Source organism: Protobothrops mucrosquamatus, unplaced genomic scaffold, assembly GCF_001527695.2.
Source record: "Protobothrops mucrosquamatus isolate PMUCROS unplaced genomic scaffold, P.Mucros_1.0 scaffold_266, whole genome shotgun sequence".
Taxonomy (NCBI): Eukaryota; Metazoa; Chordata; class Lepidosauria; order Squamata; family Viperidae; genus Protobothrops; species Protobothrops mucrosquamatus.
Window position 1 is genome coordinate 243,810 of NW_015386342.1, and position 17,649 is coordinate 261,458.

Here is a 17,649-nt window from a genome sequence, read left to right on the forward strand (position 1 = left end):
TTCAACCCTTAGTAAGGGTTTTATTCCTTACTAAGGTGAAACTTCCCATAAAAAAGATATAGTAGAACATGAGTCAATGGTAGCTTGGTGTTGCCCTTTCTGTGAGTCAATGTTGCATAGTACCTATCCCTTTTTTACTAGAGGATTTGGAATAAATTTCCCTAGTTCTTGATTCTGGTTTTTCTCACAAACAGCAGCATTCAAACATTGTTTAATTTGGTGTTAGGAAATACATTCAAATACATATATCACACATCTCTGATATCTTCTTGGTTTTTACTGTAACTATTGCTTTAATACAGGGGTGTTAAACTGCCCGCCCACAGGCTGGTTGCATCATGCAGGGGCCGCGCCCACCTCAGCTCCGGCAATGCAAAAAAAGTTGCGATATGTCGCAACACGTCATATGACGTGGCGAGTTTGACATCCATGCTCTAATAGAATCCCCAGTTGTTGTTGTTTTTCCTAAAAGAAACTTTTAACTCAAGGTACCCATTGCAAATTGTTTTTAAAAAATACCTACATAAAAAGTACTTTGTGGACATCTGCACTTGCAGAGGTGCAACCGGCTTCGTAGAATTTTTGAACATGCATATTTCAGAATGGTTTCCATTTAACTGAAAGGCCTTATATTTGAATTAGGCTGTGCTCTGTGCTCTACTCCTACTGTGAAACATTTTGACTTCTAGGGCTTTGCTACAGGGCTAATATGCATGTTTTTTACATAATATTAAAATCAGTGATTTTTGTTCCACAAAAAAGAAACTTTTAAAGTGGAATATAAGCATGTGATTTGTTGTCCTATCAAAAACAAAAATATATGAAATGTGATGTTGATACATTGGTCCTACAAAGAATAGTGTAGTAAGACACTCGCTTCCCAGCAAATCAATTTAACTTACAAAGCAAAGTATGTTACAGGTAATCTTCAACTTACAACCAGACATTTAGTGACCTTTAGAAGATATGATGGACTTCCCCAGTGTTACATATGACCTGGTTTTGAAGTCCTAATAGCTGCTTCCCCATGGTTACATGATCACATTGGCAACTGGTGTGCATTTACAGCTGTTTGTAGCATCCCATAGTCACATGGTGATTTACAACAGTTTTCGCTTGAAATTGGCATTTGCCTCCAGTTTGTCAACAGCAGCATTCACTTAATGGCCCCTGCAAAAAAAAAGTCATAAAATGGGCTGCAGGCACATGATGACCCACTTAACAACTGGCCAGACTTAAGACCATAATTCTGCACTCAGTTACAATTGTAAGTCAAGGACCAGCTGTATATATAGTTTTTAATCCAAAAAATATTGTGCATGACATACATACCATTTAGCCCACACACACACACACACACACACACGAGCAACAAAGATGATCAGAGGACTGGAGACTAAAACATATAAAGAATGGTTGCTGGAATTGGGTATGTCTAGTTTAATGAATGTTGGAGATAAGAATTAAGAATGTGCCCGATCACTCACACAACAATTAGTGAAACCTGGAAGTAATAGAAATATGTCTACAGATATCACAGATTATATTGGTTTGTGTTTGAGTCATATCTGTAATTTGTGTTTGTTGCCAAGCTCTAAGGAAATCAAATTCTTTTCACCCACATACTAACACTAATGAATATAGAAAATTGTTTTCTGGAATGTAACATTTCCAGTTTCAAAAAAAAATGAGGAAAAAGATCAGCTTTAGCCAATAAACTACAGTTTGAAAAGGAGAAGAACCTCATCAGTATCCATAAGGCTGGCTGAGATAGTCTCAAGGGTGTTATTAATTTCTGAGTTACAGGAACTGATTCCCATTTTGTTCAACTTCATGACGAGCAGCTTTTCATGGCTGAAGTCAACAAGAGTAATGTTTTTTTCTAGAAGAAATCTTCAAAAACAATTTGACTAATTTCCATCCTTTTCCAGACCTAGGTCGTCTTCTTCAGAAAGGTTAAGATAAAAGAAAGCATAACATGCCAATAAAAATACCAATATAGCTGCAAGGACAAGGGTGACTTCCTGTAATAAAAAGAAAAAAAAGTTAGGTATCATTTTAAGTTAAGTAAGAGCTGATATTTAAATTTATAAATATAAATATTATAATCAGTAATAGCCAAATGGTTTTTAATATAGACCATAATCCAGCAATTGAAAGTAGTGCATTGGAGATTTTTTTTTTTTAATCTCATACCCAAGAGAATTAGAACACATGGTGATATCTACTTGGATAGGAGATCATGAGCAAATTTAAGGGATATAGATTGCACTAGTAATTTTTTTTAATAAACAATCCAGAAAGAAGGCAATGGCAAACCATTTCTGTATTGCTGTCAAGTAAACTATCTGAATACATCTACATAATTGAGGAAGTTTTTGTTTTCACTTTTAACTTCAGGGTCCCGACCTTAACACAATTTTATTTTAAAACAGCTATCTTTTGCCAATATTTTCTAGACTGAAGCTATGAACTTTGTTAGGAAAGCTGGAACGTTGGTTAGTAGCCCTTGAAAATACAGTCCAGTGATGAGGGATTTGAGGTATTATACTTCAGCACAAAGCTATTTCAGATTATGACTTCCAACCTGTTCTAGACTAGACATATCATAAACACAACTGAAATATTACACGAAGATCTGGAGAAACATAAGTCAGATGGGGAATTTAGTTTTTCTTGCCACAATCTTAATGTAACTCATTTTTCACCTTCCTCTGGACACACAATTTGTCAGAGGATGCTGTTTTAAACTGGAATAAAAGCTCTTATTATTGCCAGTTTTTATGGTAGCAAGGGGCATTTTTGACTGGAATCAGGATCACTCTCATTGTGGTTTCAGTCTTGCTTATTGTCTACAGAGAGGTTACATATAGTAGTTATATTAGGGGTCAGCAACATTTTCTATTGGTGGACATCATTGTGATTTCACATATGCATACATATACAAGGCTATGTGGTGTACTGGTTACAGTACTAGACTGGAATGAATAGAACCAAGTTTTATTCCTCATTTAGGCATGGAAACCAGTTGGATGACTTTAGACCAATCAATCCCACTTAGGCTTAGAGCCAAAAAAGATCTAGGTATTCATTCTGCAGGATGTCTATGGAGATTCTCAGTTATCCAAGTCATGGTTGTCCCCAAGGTACTTTTTCAAGAATATATACATACATATGGTAGTTTTGATTAGGTAATTATTTAGCCTAGAAAGTTTCCTACTGAAAAAAGTTTGCAATCATGGGGAATTATTTTAATTTGTGAGGGGCAGAATTCACAGAAGACTTTAGGGTCATTTAATATTTCATGTCATCCAGTCATAAAAGTATATAGCTCTTTAAATCTTTCAGCTTTAAAAAGTAACTTGCCTACTGCATATGCAAAACAACTGAAATCCATAATAGGTACGTAAAACTTGTTGAAAGATATGAGTTTTATGCAAGGTATGATTGTCGCTTGGGTCTCAAATTTGCAACATGGAGTATTAGAGAAGGCACCATATACATTTTTAAATAAAATAAAATATCATTTTAACAATAAAGCTTTGGATAAACAAGAGACTACAGAGAAAAGAGATAAATGGGATTTGGAAGCAGATTTATTCTGCATTACATAGATCAGAATGGACTGAATGATTTTCTCAAGGCAATGATTTTCTTTTCATGATCATTAAAAAAAATAACCAAATTTAAAAGAAGGAACATTGTTCTAAAAAATAAAATTTCCCGTCAACTTCTGAGAATGGGGAGATCTACCGGCTGATCTGGTATGTTCTTCTGGAACATATTTTATTCACATTTACAAGAATCCATGTTATATTTTTGCAATATTTTAGATGCATAAATTCAGTATATACCATTTACATACTTTTCAGTCATAGCTTTCTTGGGTTAAGGTTTCTCTGTGAATTATCATTCTGCAGATAGCCCAAATTTTCTTTTCCAGACAAATCATTTGACTCGTGAACTCTTAAAAAAAAAACCCACCCTATTTATATTACTGGTATTCTTCTACTCCCAATCTCCATTTTTTTGTAAAAAAATATATAAGAAGGTTGTTTTAAGCTTCCGTATTATCTTCTGGCTTCATCTAATAGAATTAAAAACACAGATCATCTCCAAAATTATTCTAGGAAACCAAACAGGAAGCTACTCATAAATCTAAACTATAAAAATGCAGTGACGGTCTAGAATTGGATGCATTTATTCATACTCTTATGTCTGTTTCAATGGCAGATTCATCTAGCACCTCAAGAAATCACAATGCATGAATGGCACGCAACCGCAAGCTTCTTCTGCTCAGGAGCAGATAATGAGATCCTACCATCTCCCTGGATATTATACTTTCTACTGTGCCTGCTTTTCCCATTTCATTTTTCCTGGTAGCTGGCTTTCTCCCTAGGCTAAACTAGCTTCAAAATTGGACCCAATTGATTAATGGCTTGGTTGTTATGTATTTCTCTCATTATATGTTATGTATTTCTCTCATTATATTAAACCTCACCAAAATCCCATCGTGCACTGAAGTCATCTGAAAATTATAAGAAATGCCATTCCTTTTCCACTTGTGTTTTTAAACTGAATCCTAGAAGCTCATCAGAATTTCTTAGTAAAAAAATAGCAATGCTGTACAAAATTGTCTTGTCAGCTTGTTTATCCCTGTTGCCCTCACCTTGCAGCATGCCCCTCCTTGCTTTCTGTTCTTTTTAAACAAATAATGTTTACTGAAGTTTTTCAACAGAATTAAAAAAAAATGAATTAAAGAAGAATAAAGAAAAGTAATAAGAAATGAAAAAGAAATATAGAGAAGAAAAACTAGAAAAGGAGACAGGAGAGAAGAAAGAGGAGAGAGGAAAAAGGAGAGGAAAAAGAAAAGAAAGGAAGATTCTAAAGGCTTCTGATCTTCTTGAAAATGGTTATAGATACTGTACCTTTATATTTTATTCTTTATCTCTATGGCTACTTCATAATTTCCTCTTTCTCTAAGCTATCTTTTTAAATCTTAAAACCATAAATCACAAATTTATTTTTCTGTTTTTTTCAGCAAAGTCCATAAAGGGTTTCCAGTTACTAATAAATATTATTGATCTTTCTCTAATAAAATAAGTTAATTTTGCCATCTCTGCTAGTTCTGTCATCTTCACAGACCCAACCATCCAACATGTATTTCAGAGTCTTTCACATTTTTGCACAGTTTCACAGCAGTAATCTTATGTAAATATAATTTCTCATGGTTCTTTTCTAACTGACCGTTATTAATCCAGCAAATAAAAAGTTTTAGTTTTATTCACTGTTGATTGCTAAAATTCTTTGTATCATTATATGTAATTGAACCCCAAAATTTCTGGCTTTTTTATAAGTCCACTAGGCATGATAAAATGTCTCTTCATGTTATCTATATTTCCAACTTAAATCTAAAGTAACTTTACACAGTGTAGACAATTTTCCTGGAGTCATACACCAATGGTACAACTTGGTTCAAAAAATTATCTTTAAGTGATAACATAATATAAATGTTAATCATTTTACCCACATATTTTCATGGTGTTCAATCAATATGTTATGTTCACTTAGTCCATCTTATCATACAGTCTTTCACTTGTTATTCTTCCATTTCAAATTTCAATAAACGTTTATACATATCAGCTCAATTATATATTTTCTGTTCTCAGATGTTAGCAGTAAATCTTAACCATTTAATGTTTCCTATGAAGTTTCCTAAGGATGTTCCTGATCCTTTGCAACAGCCTTTGTCAAGCTGATATCCTCTAGTTATAAAAATTATGGGAGAAGTTAACACTGTCGGAGGAAAATACCCAAACGTTTCTCACTGGTTAATGTTAAGCATTCTTAGAAGCATTCTTAGTTTAAGAAAATCTATTGGCTGATCTCCCATATCACATTAAGCCATAGTTACTCAATCACAGCTTTCGATATAAATTACAACTATCTGGATTTAACCAACATATTATGCAAAAAATAAACAAACTACACTTGGGTTTAATTCAATATCTGGATAAAGTTATTTTGTTAAAGCAGATTAGGTATTTAACAAAGTATCTTGTGAGACATGTCATGTAACTGAGGTCCTGTTCATTTCTAAAATTGGAGAAATTATGAATGATGGCCATGGTTTGGATGCAGGTATGATTTTTGTTAAATAGCTAAAAACAATACCCATGAAAGTAGCATTTTAATACTGAAACTATCAACACATGAATAGCTTGTAATATGTATCAAAAAGCATATAAATACAGCAATCAAACAGTCATCCTTCTTCAGGAAGAATAAAAAATAGTGGATATTTATTGCTCACAAGTTGCTACATTGACATTATCAACACAGATAAAAATCACTCTTTGGGGAAATTAACAAAGTATTAAATGGCAATGACTAAATGAAACTTTTTTATTTTCAAGCCTACATGAAAATGGCAGGCAATCAAAATATACCAGAGTAAACTAATTAACATGCTAGAGATGAAATCAAAAGTACCACACTGGGGGTTGATTTAGAAAAGTTAAGGGCCCTACTCTTAGGGGAAAAAACCTGAAACTTTTGCAAACTTTTGCAAACCCACTTCAAGCTCCAGGGAAAGCAGGAGATCCAGGCAGTTCAAATGGGTATAAAGATTTATTGTAAGCTTAAGCTCTCTACAAGAATCTGAACTGCTAATGGTCAAATCAATTTGGTGGTAGATAAGGAATTCACAATGGGCTGGACTTAGATCTTTTGTGAGCACAAAGGGACTCATGACTGATTACCCATTTGACCCTTCCTTTGGGCTTAGCCTGGTCATCTCTTACACCTACATCCCTAATGACAATCCAATCACTGCAGTAAATAAAGTAAATCTTGAAAGAATGTTTTATTGAGTATTTTCTGAAATGCAATGAAATCAGAGTTCCATTTTGAACAATAACAGATCATCCAACCTAGTAATAGCTGGCATTTCCTTTCTTTATGAAATTGTTCTCATCCTTTATTTGTCTGTTTCCATACTACCTACAGGTTGTTCTTTCCAGTGTAATGAAATATACCGATAAGTATAAATGGCTACATACCATGGACCTACATACCATCTTTATATTCGTCACCACACAGCTAACAAGAGCCTGTGCAATACTTGCTCTGTGAACATTTGTTGGGGTTGAATGCAAAGCTCTCCTAAACTAGCAAACTGATTTTAGGATTTTAATACCATATTTACAGGTAGCCCTCAATTTACAATAGTTCACTTAGTGACTGTTTGAAGTTACAATGGTACTGAAAAAAGTGACTTATGTCCATTTTTCACACTTATGACCATTGCAGCTTCCTCATGGTCACATGATTTACATTCGGATGTTTGACAACTGACTCACATTTATGACAGTTGCAGTTTCTTGGGTTCATGTGAACACCTTTGCAATCTTCTGACAAGCAAAGTCAATGGGAAAACCAGATTCTGAAACATATTTTGGGATCAACATCACAAAATTGATAAGCATCCTTGTTTTAAAATAGCTTATGAGCTATAGTAGATCAAATAAATATTGTCCCAAGTAATATGATCCAAGGCCTGGAGACGTTTGATCAAACATATGAAGAACGGCTGTAGGACTTGGGTTTGGCTAGTCTAAAGAAAGGAAGAAATTGGAGTGACATGATAGCAGTATTCCAGTATTTGAGAAGCTGCCACAAAGAAGAGAGGGTCAAATTATTCTCCAAAGCACCAGAGGGCAGGACAAGAAATGGTTGGTTGGAAACTGATCAAACAGAGAAGCAACCTGGAAATAAGGAGAAACTTCCTAATAGTGAGGACAATTAACCAGTGGAACAGCTTGCCTTCAGAAATTGTGGGCCCTCCATCACTGGTGGTTTTTAAGAAGAGACTGGACAGTCACTTGTCTGAGATGGTTCTCCTGCTTGAGCACGGGGCTGGACTAGAAGACCTTCAAGGTCTGGTCTATTCTATTCTATTCTATTTTATTCTATTCTATTCTATTCTATTCTATTCTATTCTATTCTATTCTATTCTATTCTATTCTATCCTATCCTATCCCATCCCATCCCATCCCATCCCATCCCATCCCATCCCATCCCATCCCATCCCATCCCATCCCATTCATTAGATTTTGGCATTCAGTTTAATTAGCAGTGCCATAAACTAATTTTCAACCAAAACATCAATGTCATAAACAATCTCTAAAGAACAATATTCATCCAACAGTTTTTTCTGGTTAAAAACCTCAATATTTATTAGACGATGATGTAAATATTTAGTAGCCATACCTTTATGCCTGGTGCAGTTTTTTTGGCCTCTGCTTTCAGTCTTGCTGCTTTTAACATAGGTTTGGTTTTCTTATAATCTTGTTTTCCTGTTGACGAAGGGGAAAAATGTATTATTGAATGCCCTCCAGAGAAATGAGAGACAATTGTTTAATGACTGTGGCATACCCAGAAGAAGAGGGAGTTGCTACCTTTAATAGCCACAGAGAACTAGTATGGAATTGGTAGCTCAATGACACTGAGACGTTTGCTTAAAAGGGGGTTACATGGTTAAATGATATGAACAATTTATTATTTTGTGCTTGGGATGGTCATGTACAAATGATTATTGTAAAATACTGCTGCCATAACATACCACACTGTCATTCCAAATCCAGTATATGCACATAGAACAGAGCAATTATTTAATGAAAAAAAATCACACAACAGTCAAAATGTATATAATATTTCCATGCAGTGAGGTTAATTCATTAAATTACATTTTGAGGCCACCTAATTTCTTAATAACTTTGGGTCACTTGTAATTAAAAAACAAAAACAACATATATAGAAAAAATTACAGCAGACTGGAAGTATCTACACTACCAGTAAAAAAAACTCAAAACCATGGATGGACCACAATCACTCCTTTCCAAGACCCATGGAAACAACCAAGTTGTCATTAGGATGGGAGTCAAACAAATCTTGGGCGGGGGTAATATAACTCCACAGTAGGGGAGAGCAACTATGGTAATTTTATGACTTGTGGACTTCAACTCCCAGAATTCCTGAACCAACCATCCATCCAGAGAATAGCATGCTTTCTCTGTTTGCCATGAAAAAGTCTACTCTTTGGAAATAACTGTATTGTGCATAAAAGATGATTATCCCTATTCCATATTCAGTCCTTAAAATAAGATGCATTCCTCCTTAGTAATGATAGGTTTTGACAACTTTGAAATAATGTCAACTGCATTATAGCAGTTTGCTTCTCTGCCTTGGCAGAGTCAGATTAGCTGAAAGCTATACTTTATAAGGTTGTTGTTTAGGCTACAATCATAGGCAAATATATTGAAAATAAGTACCATGCCAAGTATTTGTTAGACCCAAGTTTTTATGAAACTATTACCATTTGGGGCAAGAAATGGGAGATCAGTAAAAGGTATCTGAAAAATCTATTTCATAATATGTTTTGATGCTGCATAGAGCCATTTGTCATGTTAAAAAAAGATTTTCCCATGAATCTACTCTTCAGAATTCTTACATTATAAAAAAATTGTGTCCTACTCCACAAATTTAAATGCCATTTCTGCAAATCTACCCTATCAAATGCTAGTCTGTGGTGTTTTTCTTGATTGCTAGTTCCTTTCTCCTCAGCCTCTTTTGAAAAACAGCTTGAACTTCTAGTATCTCCCTTTTTACCTAGGGCTGTAATTTATTTTGGATGTTCCTAAGCATTATTTTGCTAGCATATAAAATGAAGGATATCGTATGATAGTTTTCAATCTGTTATGTCTCCTTTCTTTGATATAGATATATAAGTTAACCTGTTCTAATCTGTTCACAGTTGGTTGTTCTCCAGATTTGCTGGTATACTTTGGTTAGAGTATTTTAGTAGTCATCCTTAACAATTTTCTTGATTAATTCCACAGTTTCTTTGGATCTCCATCAATGAAAAAATTATTGGATTTGCAGAAACTGGCATTTATTCCAAAGCCATAGACTCCAATTATCTTTTCTCTTTATTATTTCCAACTGGCATTCAGTCTCCAGACACAACAAGGACAACTAGTTTATTACTTATTTAGTGTATGATGGGAGCATGTCAAAAGTTAAGTAAACATATATACACAATCCACGTAAGTATATACAAAACTTCTACAGGGGTACAGCATGGCTTCATAACTGGATGTCCAATTCAGCTATCCTGGTGTTGCTTTGTGCAGATCTTCTAGGGAGCTGAAGAGCACACATTGCGGGCAATCTTGCACAATGTTTAATAGTTTGCATATCAGCACCATAACTGCAATAAGGACAACAAGCTTGTATGTTCTTTCAACGTCATATTGAACTTAACCATAAAACCTGTCAGCCTCTTATGCTTCAGTGATTGAAACATAAACTTGAAAACAGTAACCATCTTATGAAAGGGTAGTCCATCAGGTATAATTGATATTATTTCACCATTGACCCCACCTAAGTACTGTTCTTGTTATATCTTTCCTATAAAAGCAACACCATTCCTTCTTTCTTCTTTGTGTCCCAAGTAGTAAACAGTATGATTTTCTGAATGAAAGTTTCCAATTGCAGTCCATTTATTTATTTTATTTTATTTATTTATTTAATTTAATTTATATGCCGCCCTTCTCCCAGCGGGACTCAGGGTGGCGCACAACATATTTAAAACCAAAGTATATATACAATCCCCCCCTTAAAACCGAATTAAACCAAATTTTAAAGTTGTGTCTTCCAAATTCCTAAAAAACCCAATTCATTAATGCCCAATATGCCAATGGATAGCTGATTCATTTTATCTTTCACTGTCTGAGCCGTCCCGTGTTCATGCTTCTTACATTCCACATTCCCACAGTAATTCTATCTCTGCAGCTTCTGATGTTCTTTTCCCGCATAGCATCATCAGCAACTAGATACTCCAAAAGCTTTTCTCTAGCTGTGTTATAAATACCACAAGTTCCTCAGCTGCTCCTCAGTAATGCCAGCCAATGATGACGTTGGGCCCATCATGCAGCAGCATATTGTCAGCCAGCTTACCTTGCCTATCTATGTGGTTTTTCCTATTACCACTAAAGATCATCCATTTTCAACATCTTCCTTTACGTGCTTCTCAGTATAGATGCCTATTTGCTTTATTTGATCAACTGGGATAACTTTCACACCTTGGGATTAGTCTGGGGAGTTCTTGGCCATTCTTCCAGAAATTCATTGCTCATCCCTCCCAGGAAGACTGTCCCCATGAGAATGATGTAGCATAGCAAGATTTGAGGGGGACCTGCTTTTTAATGAACTTTAATTTTGTTGTCAAGAAGCTAATGGTTTAATTCAGTGGTTCTCAACCTTTTTAATGCCGCGACATTAAAGGTTGAGAACCACTGGTTTAATTACTTAGTTTAAGTTATTGTTTTAGTATGTATTTTATCCAGCCATTTTTAGTTCACATTTTTAGATACAGGTTTTTAAGCCTTCTTGAAATAAATGTTTAGTTTGAAGGGCAACATATAAACATTATAATAAATTTAAAAAATAAATAACTGCCACCTGGTTTATCATCATCCTGATCTGCATGTCTATGTATAATCATCAAGAATTATTTTTCTCTTTCACGAAAAACCCTTAAAGACGTTATTAGGAGGGCTATTTGAATCAGCCTTACAGCAATATACCTTCTTTTTCCATTAAGTAGAAAGATATAAAACAAAGTACCTTCTTCTTCCAATAAATCATTCATCTTCGAAGCAATTATGCAGTGCAAAGCAATGATATATAGGAATCATTTCTGCAGCAATAAATTTAAATGCAGATAAAAATAGTTTGGGCTAAAGCACAAGGTTAAAGGACAATTACGTGCATTGGATGCACATCAGATCCATCTGAGAAGTAATACAAGATTTTAATCGGTATCATTATGTCTTAAGAAGAATCAGTTGCTTTCAAGAAAAGGTTATTGATGTGCTGCATAACTATGCCCAAGTATCCGAAAGAGCCCATTAATCAGGGCAACATATCAGTAAGTGGTTTCAGGTATTCTACTGAAATAAATTTTATGTTCTCTATTATTATTTCCTAAATCTGGCTGTGAATCAATTTATAACTGGCAATATATGCAGACTGAATTTAAAGTCAGTGTTAACAACCTGAATCTACATTTACTGCAAACGTAGTTATTAAGAACTGAAAACCACCTTTACTGTAAACCACCTTTACAAAGAATCCACAGCTGGTAAATCTCAAAAACAAAAGCATCTGTGATTAATTTTCTCACTCTCCTTTCTAAGTATTAAAATCAGAAGAGAATACATAGGAGAGAATACAAGTTTGAATCAACTGTGTGTAAAATTTTACAAAAGAGATAATGAAAGATAAAAGAAAAATAGTAACTTCCTTTAAATAATTGACCCGTTCATTTAAAAAAAAAATTCAAGATAGCCACCTGTATGGTAAAACTACCAGATGAATCCAAAAGATTGCAAACTGAAATATTCAGCTTATACCACCAATTCAAACTCCTTTGAAAGTTCTTCAAACAATATATTTGCTAGATCAGTGTTTCTCACTTGATGATCTCCAGAGGTATCCAACTAAATTTATGATCATTTTCATTCAGCTTGGCTAATCAGATAAATGGAAGTGATAGTAGTTAAATGTATAGGTAGTCCTGGAGTTGTAACCATAATGGAGAGCCTACCCATCATGCTCTAATTAATGATGGTCATTTATGATCTTGGGTTGACGTGATTTTAAAACTTTTTTGCAGTGTTCGTTAAGTTAATGCCAAAGTCATTAAGCAAATCCCTAGTTGCTTATGGACCAGTTTTGTCAAAAACTGGCAAAATTGTCATAAATCATGCTCATGTGATTGTGAGCCACTGCAAATGGCCATAAATATGGCCTGGTTGATGAGTTCTCAAAGTGCTGTCATGTGACTGCAAGTGAGGAGTTACCATCAGAACTTCTAATCTGGGTTGTAAGTACCTCGCCAAATAGATCCATCGGAACTTTGAATGGTGGCTAAGTAACCAGTCATAAGTTAAGGACTACCAATGTATAACTACTAAACCACATGCTATTATGTCTTTCTAGAACAATAACAGATAACCTCACCTATCAAACCATGCTTCAATCAATAGTTCCCCTGAATTTTCCATTCTCCCATCTCCTCCAGTGTGCGCTGGCTAGACTGCAGAACTATCAAAGCCACACACTGCCAAATCAAGTAGAAGTAGAAGAACAGGATCTGTCTAGCTGCATATGATACTGAGTCAGCTTCAACTCTTTTAAGTGTGAACATCCAGAAGAGGAATCAAAAAAGTTAAGATGGTGACAATGACAAGATTTTCTGGTTATTCATTTTTTCCCATTAATTTTTGTTAAATTAATTTACATAAATATTTGCAATTTTGTCTATATAGACATGTACAAATACAAATACTACAACAAAATTTGAAGAATTGCACATTTTGAGTGATAAATACATTTTGATTCAAGTATTAATTCAAAATGGGCTTTCAAATGCGTTGTTCTTTTTTAATCTGCTGATCACTGCCCAGAGTTGCAACTGGTGAGATGGTCAGCTATATAAATCAATATAATAAATAAATGCAAACTAAGCATACTCTGTCTGGTCCCCCAGCTCTATATTATTGCATATGTTTCCACTCCCAAAACACAGTTAAGGAATATGATTAAGGGCAAATACTGCCATCACTGACTGGGATCAGTCTCAAATTTGCACTTATTAGCCTGCTATGATTATTCACATTGTGGTCTCTCTTTGTAGGGACTAAACTTGTTCTACATTTTAGGTAGATTCCCTACATCAGTCTATTCTTGAAATATCCTAGAATTTTAGTTGGCTTATGACTGGCCTTAAGTAATTATCTAAAACTACTTTATCAGGATGCTTTTTCACCTTTATGTCCTACCAGGTCTTCCACTTTGTGCTTTGTGTTTACTGCAATCCAAGCATAACTAGCCAATTAACATCTGGTGACTGTTTAATGAAAATGTAAGCTTCAGGACTTCCTTGGTTTACACTTGAGCTCCTGCCCTTGGTCCAGCCCAGTCTTTTTGATACTCATCCTCATTATTATCCTCAGCCAAAGCTGTTCCTTGCTTGTATTTGCAAATATAAAAATGAATGCATTCCTATTTCCTGAGTATCATAAAGTATATGATATGTGGAAGCACATTATGCTATCAGGCAAACACACTCTTTCATAGAAAATACAGCTGGTTCAAATTCAAAAACATTTCTTTTCACCTGCAAATGGACTTGCTTCTAACTTGTTCCTCAATTCATTGTCTTTTATGGGTGCCTGTAAATATCTAATTGTCTTTCATTCAAAAACAAAACTAATTTCAGTTCTTTAACTCTCACATGCATGTTCCAGATAATTCCTCCTGGGATGATTACCAAGTTCTATTCATTGCTCATCTCCCAAACAAAAGTCCATAAATTTATTGCCCATTTATACAGACCACACCAATTATGTCACAATTGAATTACAAACAAGGAAGAGTCAAAATATTTGAAATAAGAAATGTACAATCTAAATTTAATTACACAGGCAAAGTATCTGAAAATGAGTTATTTACTGCATGCCAAAAACTGACATACAGTAAAAGAAATCAACATTACAGATTTAAAATTCCTTTCAGCACTTTCTCTCCAATTTATATCTGCCAAGAAACTGCTGTCCCGAATATTTTTGTGCTTGTATCACAATAATACAAAATACATAGTTTCCTACCCAGTGCAGTTTACATTGTCTAATACTTAATTTTTATTAAGGACTTTAAAAAAAAATTCATGATTTTTCTACATTAAGCAGTCCTGTTACAATCCTTTAGGTTTTCTATGTATCTTATCCTATGAGGTAACTCATTTTATCTTTTTTTTAACCTTTTATTAAATGGATATAATCCTGCCACTCCAGAAAACAAAATAAGCACACATATGGTGCTGAAATAGAAGATAACGTAGCACCAATGCTCCGTCAGCTTTTGTGTTTCCAGCAATGGGAGGTCAGCTGTTACTTCTTTGTCTCTAAATGTTAGGGATAATTTGATACCTACAACACCAATTCCTACTTACTAATTTATTCAGTGTGCACTTCCCTTTTAAGTGTGGTTTAATTTGCAGATCTCTTTGCTAAAATAGTGATTTTTTTCTGGTTTTATTTTCAATGTCTCTCTTTCATGAAACACCTCAAAGTTGAAAGCAAGCACAGTTTTATCCATGATGCACCACATCCTTGCTGTCTGAATTTATTATGAGCTCTTTTCCTAGTGTAATTTTACCTAATTATTTTATTTATTGGATATGGCATCGTTAAAAGTATTCACAGTACACAAGGCAAATTTACAGAGAAGGAGGTAATCTGAAAAGACACATTTCTGAATTTATCATTACTGTAGAAAATATATCCTGCATTCCCAATATATAGTATATGCCCTTAATATTTGACATATGTCTTTAAAAAGAAAAATATTTAAAATATATTTAGTGGGCTTGGGGTAGTTTGTATCATCACTGCCAGGCTATCAGCTTCAAATAAATTCTTCTTTTCTATTTGGTTTAGTGAGTGATACGAGGCTTATTATTTACAAAAGAGATATTATACTAGACATCATTGATGCCTTAACAGCAATTTACCAGAAAATAATCCATCCATAGTTGCTATCATATCCCCTTATACTCTCCATACCACTTCCTATTTATGCATTTATTAATTTTGTGTCCTGCCACAATCATGAATAGATTCTCAGTGGCTCATAACATTTAAAGTGTAATATTGCATAATAATAAAAATCAAAAATACAAAAACATATACCGTATTTTCCGGCGTATAAGACGACTTTCTAAACCCTGAAAATCTTCTCAAAAGTCGGGGGTCGTCTTATACGCCCAGTTGTCTTATATGCCGGAAAATACAGGTATTCTATTTTATTCCTTTACACATGTGGTTTGGCATATTACTCATCAAGTGTTCTCTCCCCCCCCCCTCTCGCTCAAACTCTATATTTTAACTGGAAAAGTTGGGGGTCATCTTATACGCCCAGTCGTCTTATACGCCGGAAAATACGGTAACCCAAACCAATATCTTCTATCAACTCTCAGCCACTATGAGAAGACAACTAAAATTGTGGCTAATTGAACAACTGGTTTTTTTTAATTTGTTTCCAGAACAAGTGGATATAAATCATTGGGTTACAGTTGTGATTGTTATTTAATAAGAACGCTTAGTAAAAACTGGAGGAATTTTTAGAAACAAGGATGATGTTAGAGATGAGTGCTCTGCATCGCAACTTTCTATTTTTCAAAAAGAAAAAAAGGGGAAAGGAAGAAGGCCTCTGCATGAAATTAAATCATAATAGGGCAGAAAATTATGTAGGCATCAAGATAGGTTTCTATCCCATCATATGGCAGTCTCAATGCCATGAAGTTGATAAACATATTTGCATGCAAGGGAATTCAACATTTGATGTTTGTGCTAAATATATGGGATTGTCCTAGATATGGACAACTTCAACTGACCCTCATATGAGAAACATTAAGCTATTTTGCAGTTAATCGACGTGTTAATTATAATCTATTTTCACATTTATTTATGCTGACATGAATACCTTTACATTAAAATGAAATGAGTTGTCCAAGAAGAGATGATACATAAATCATATTTTTGGAAGTTTTCTCAAGATTCTGATAGAGAAAGCATTGTCTCATTATGGTATCAGGTCCCTGTTTTCCTCTGGCTAATGCCATAGGGCTAGGCACTATTACAAAGCATTCTTGGGAAACCTATGGAGATGGGATGTTAATATATTCACAAAGCTAATTGTGTTAGTAATATGAAACTTCACACTTCAAATAAAAAGACTCCAGCTACACTAGCATTTAAATTAATAGCAAACCTATCAAACTATACCTTCATCAGCAATATCACAGTGCCCTTTTTATTGGATCTTACTATTAACACCCATAGATATGTGGAGATTTTTCCTTTATAAAAGAGGAAGAGAGATTTGCTTTAATACAGTTTCAATTGCTGTGATTAAAGATGTTTTTGGAGTCTATTGCTAACTGAAACATTTTGATATGCATTGAATATAGTCAGAGCGTAAGTACTTCAAGTGTGCATGAACCTCCTTCCCAGCACACAGCCCTTTTCTTTCTTTCTTTTTTTAAATTCAGGTTTAATGGTAGCTCAAATCATTGGCCATTTCTCGATCTTGAGAGATGGAACAGCTTGACACTAATAATACATTTGCAAAGGACACATCATCATTTAACACAACATTAAGTGCTCAGGAACAACTTTTTTTAATAGCAGGCACAAGGCATTCTGAGCTCAGGGTTGACATATCATTACATTTTATGCCACAAAGATAATCCAGCCAGTCATTCATGAGAGGTAAATTAATTTTCAAGTAACTGTATTTCAGCTTTAAGCCAACAAGAAGGATGCATTAAAGTGAATAAGTTTCTTTTATGCTATCACCAAGGGTTTCTTTCCCTGAATAAAAGCCTTTCTTGGGTATAGCAATATGTATACCTTCAATTAGTTCCTTTCCCCCTGCAGTTTCAGCTGAGAGATCTGCTTGCACAAGTTAAACTGTAATTTTAAATCCATAAAGCAATCCTTTTCTATATGCTATATATAT

At 34.4% G+C, this 17,649-nt stretch overlaps 1 protein-coding gene across 2 annotated transcripts in view; it reads right to left on the reverse strand.

Annotated features, from left to right (window-relative positions):
* Positions 1-1,409: 1,409 nt before the first annotated feature.
* Positions 1,410-17,649, reverse strand: part of TRIQK (triple QxxK/R motif containing) — a 49,785-nt gene continuing 33,545 nt past the window's right edge. For both annotated transcript variants that reach the window (XM_015831591.1, XM_015831592.1), the window contains exons 4-5: positions 8,272-8,357; positions 1,410-2,024 (exon numbers count right to left, since the gene is read on the reverse strand). In XM_015831591.1, the coding sequence (XP_015687077.1) occupies positions 1,911-2,024; positions 8,272-8,357 (200 nt within the window). In that variant the 3' untranslated portion in view covers positions 1,410-1,910. The remainder of the gene's footprint in view (positions 2,025-8,271; positions 8,358-17,649) is intronic.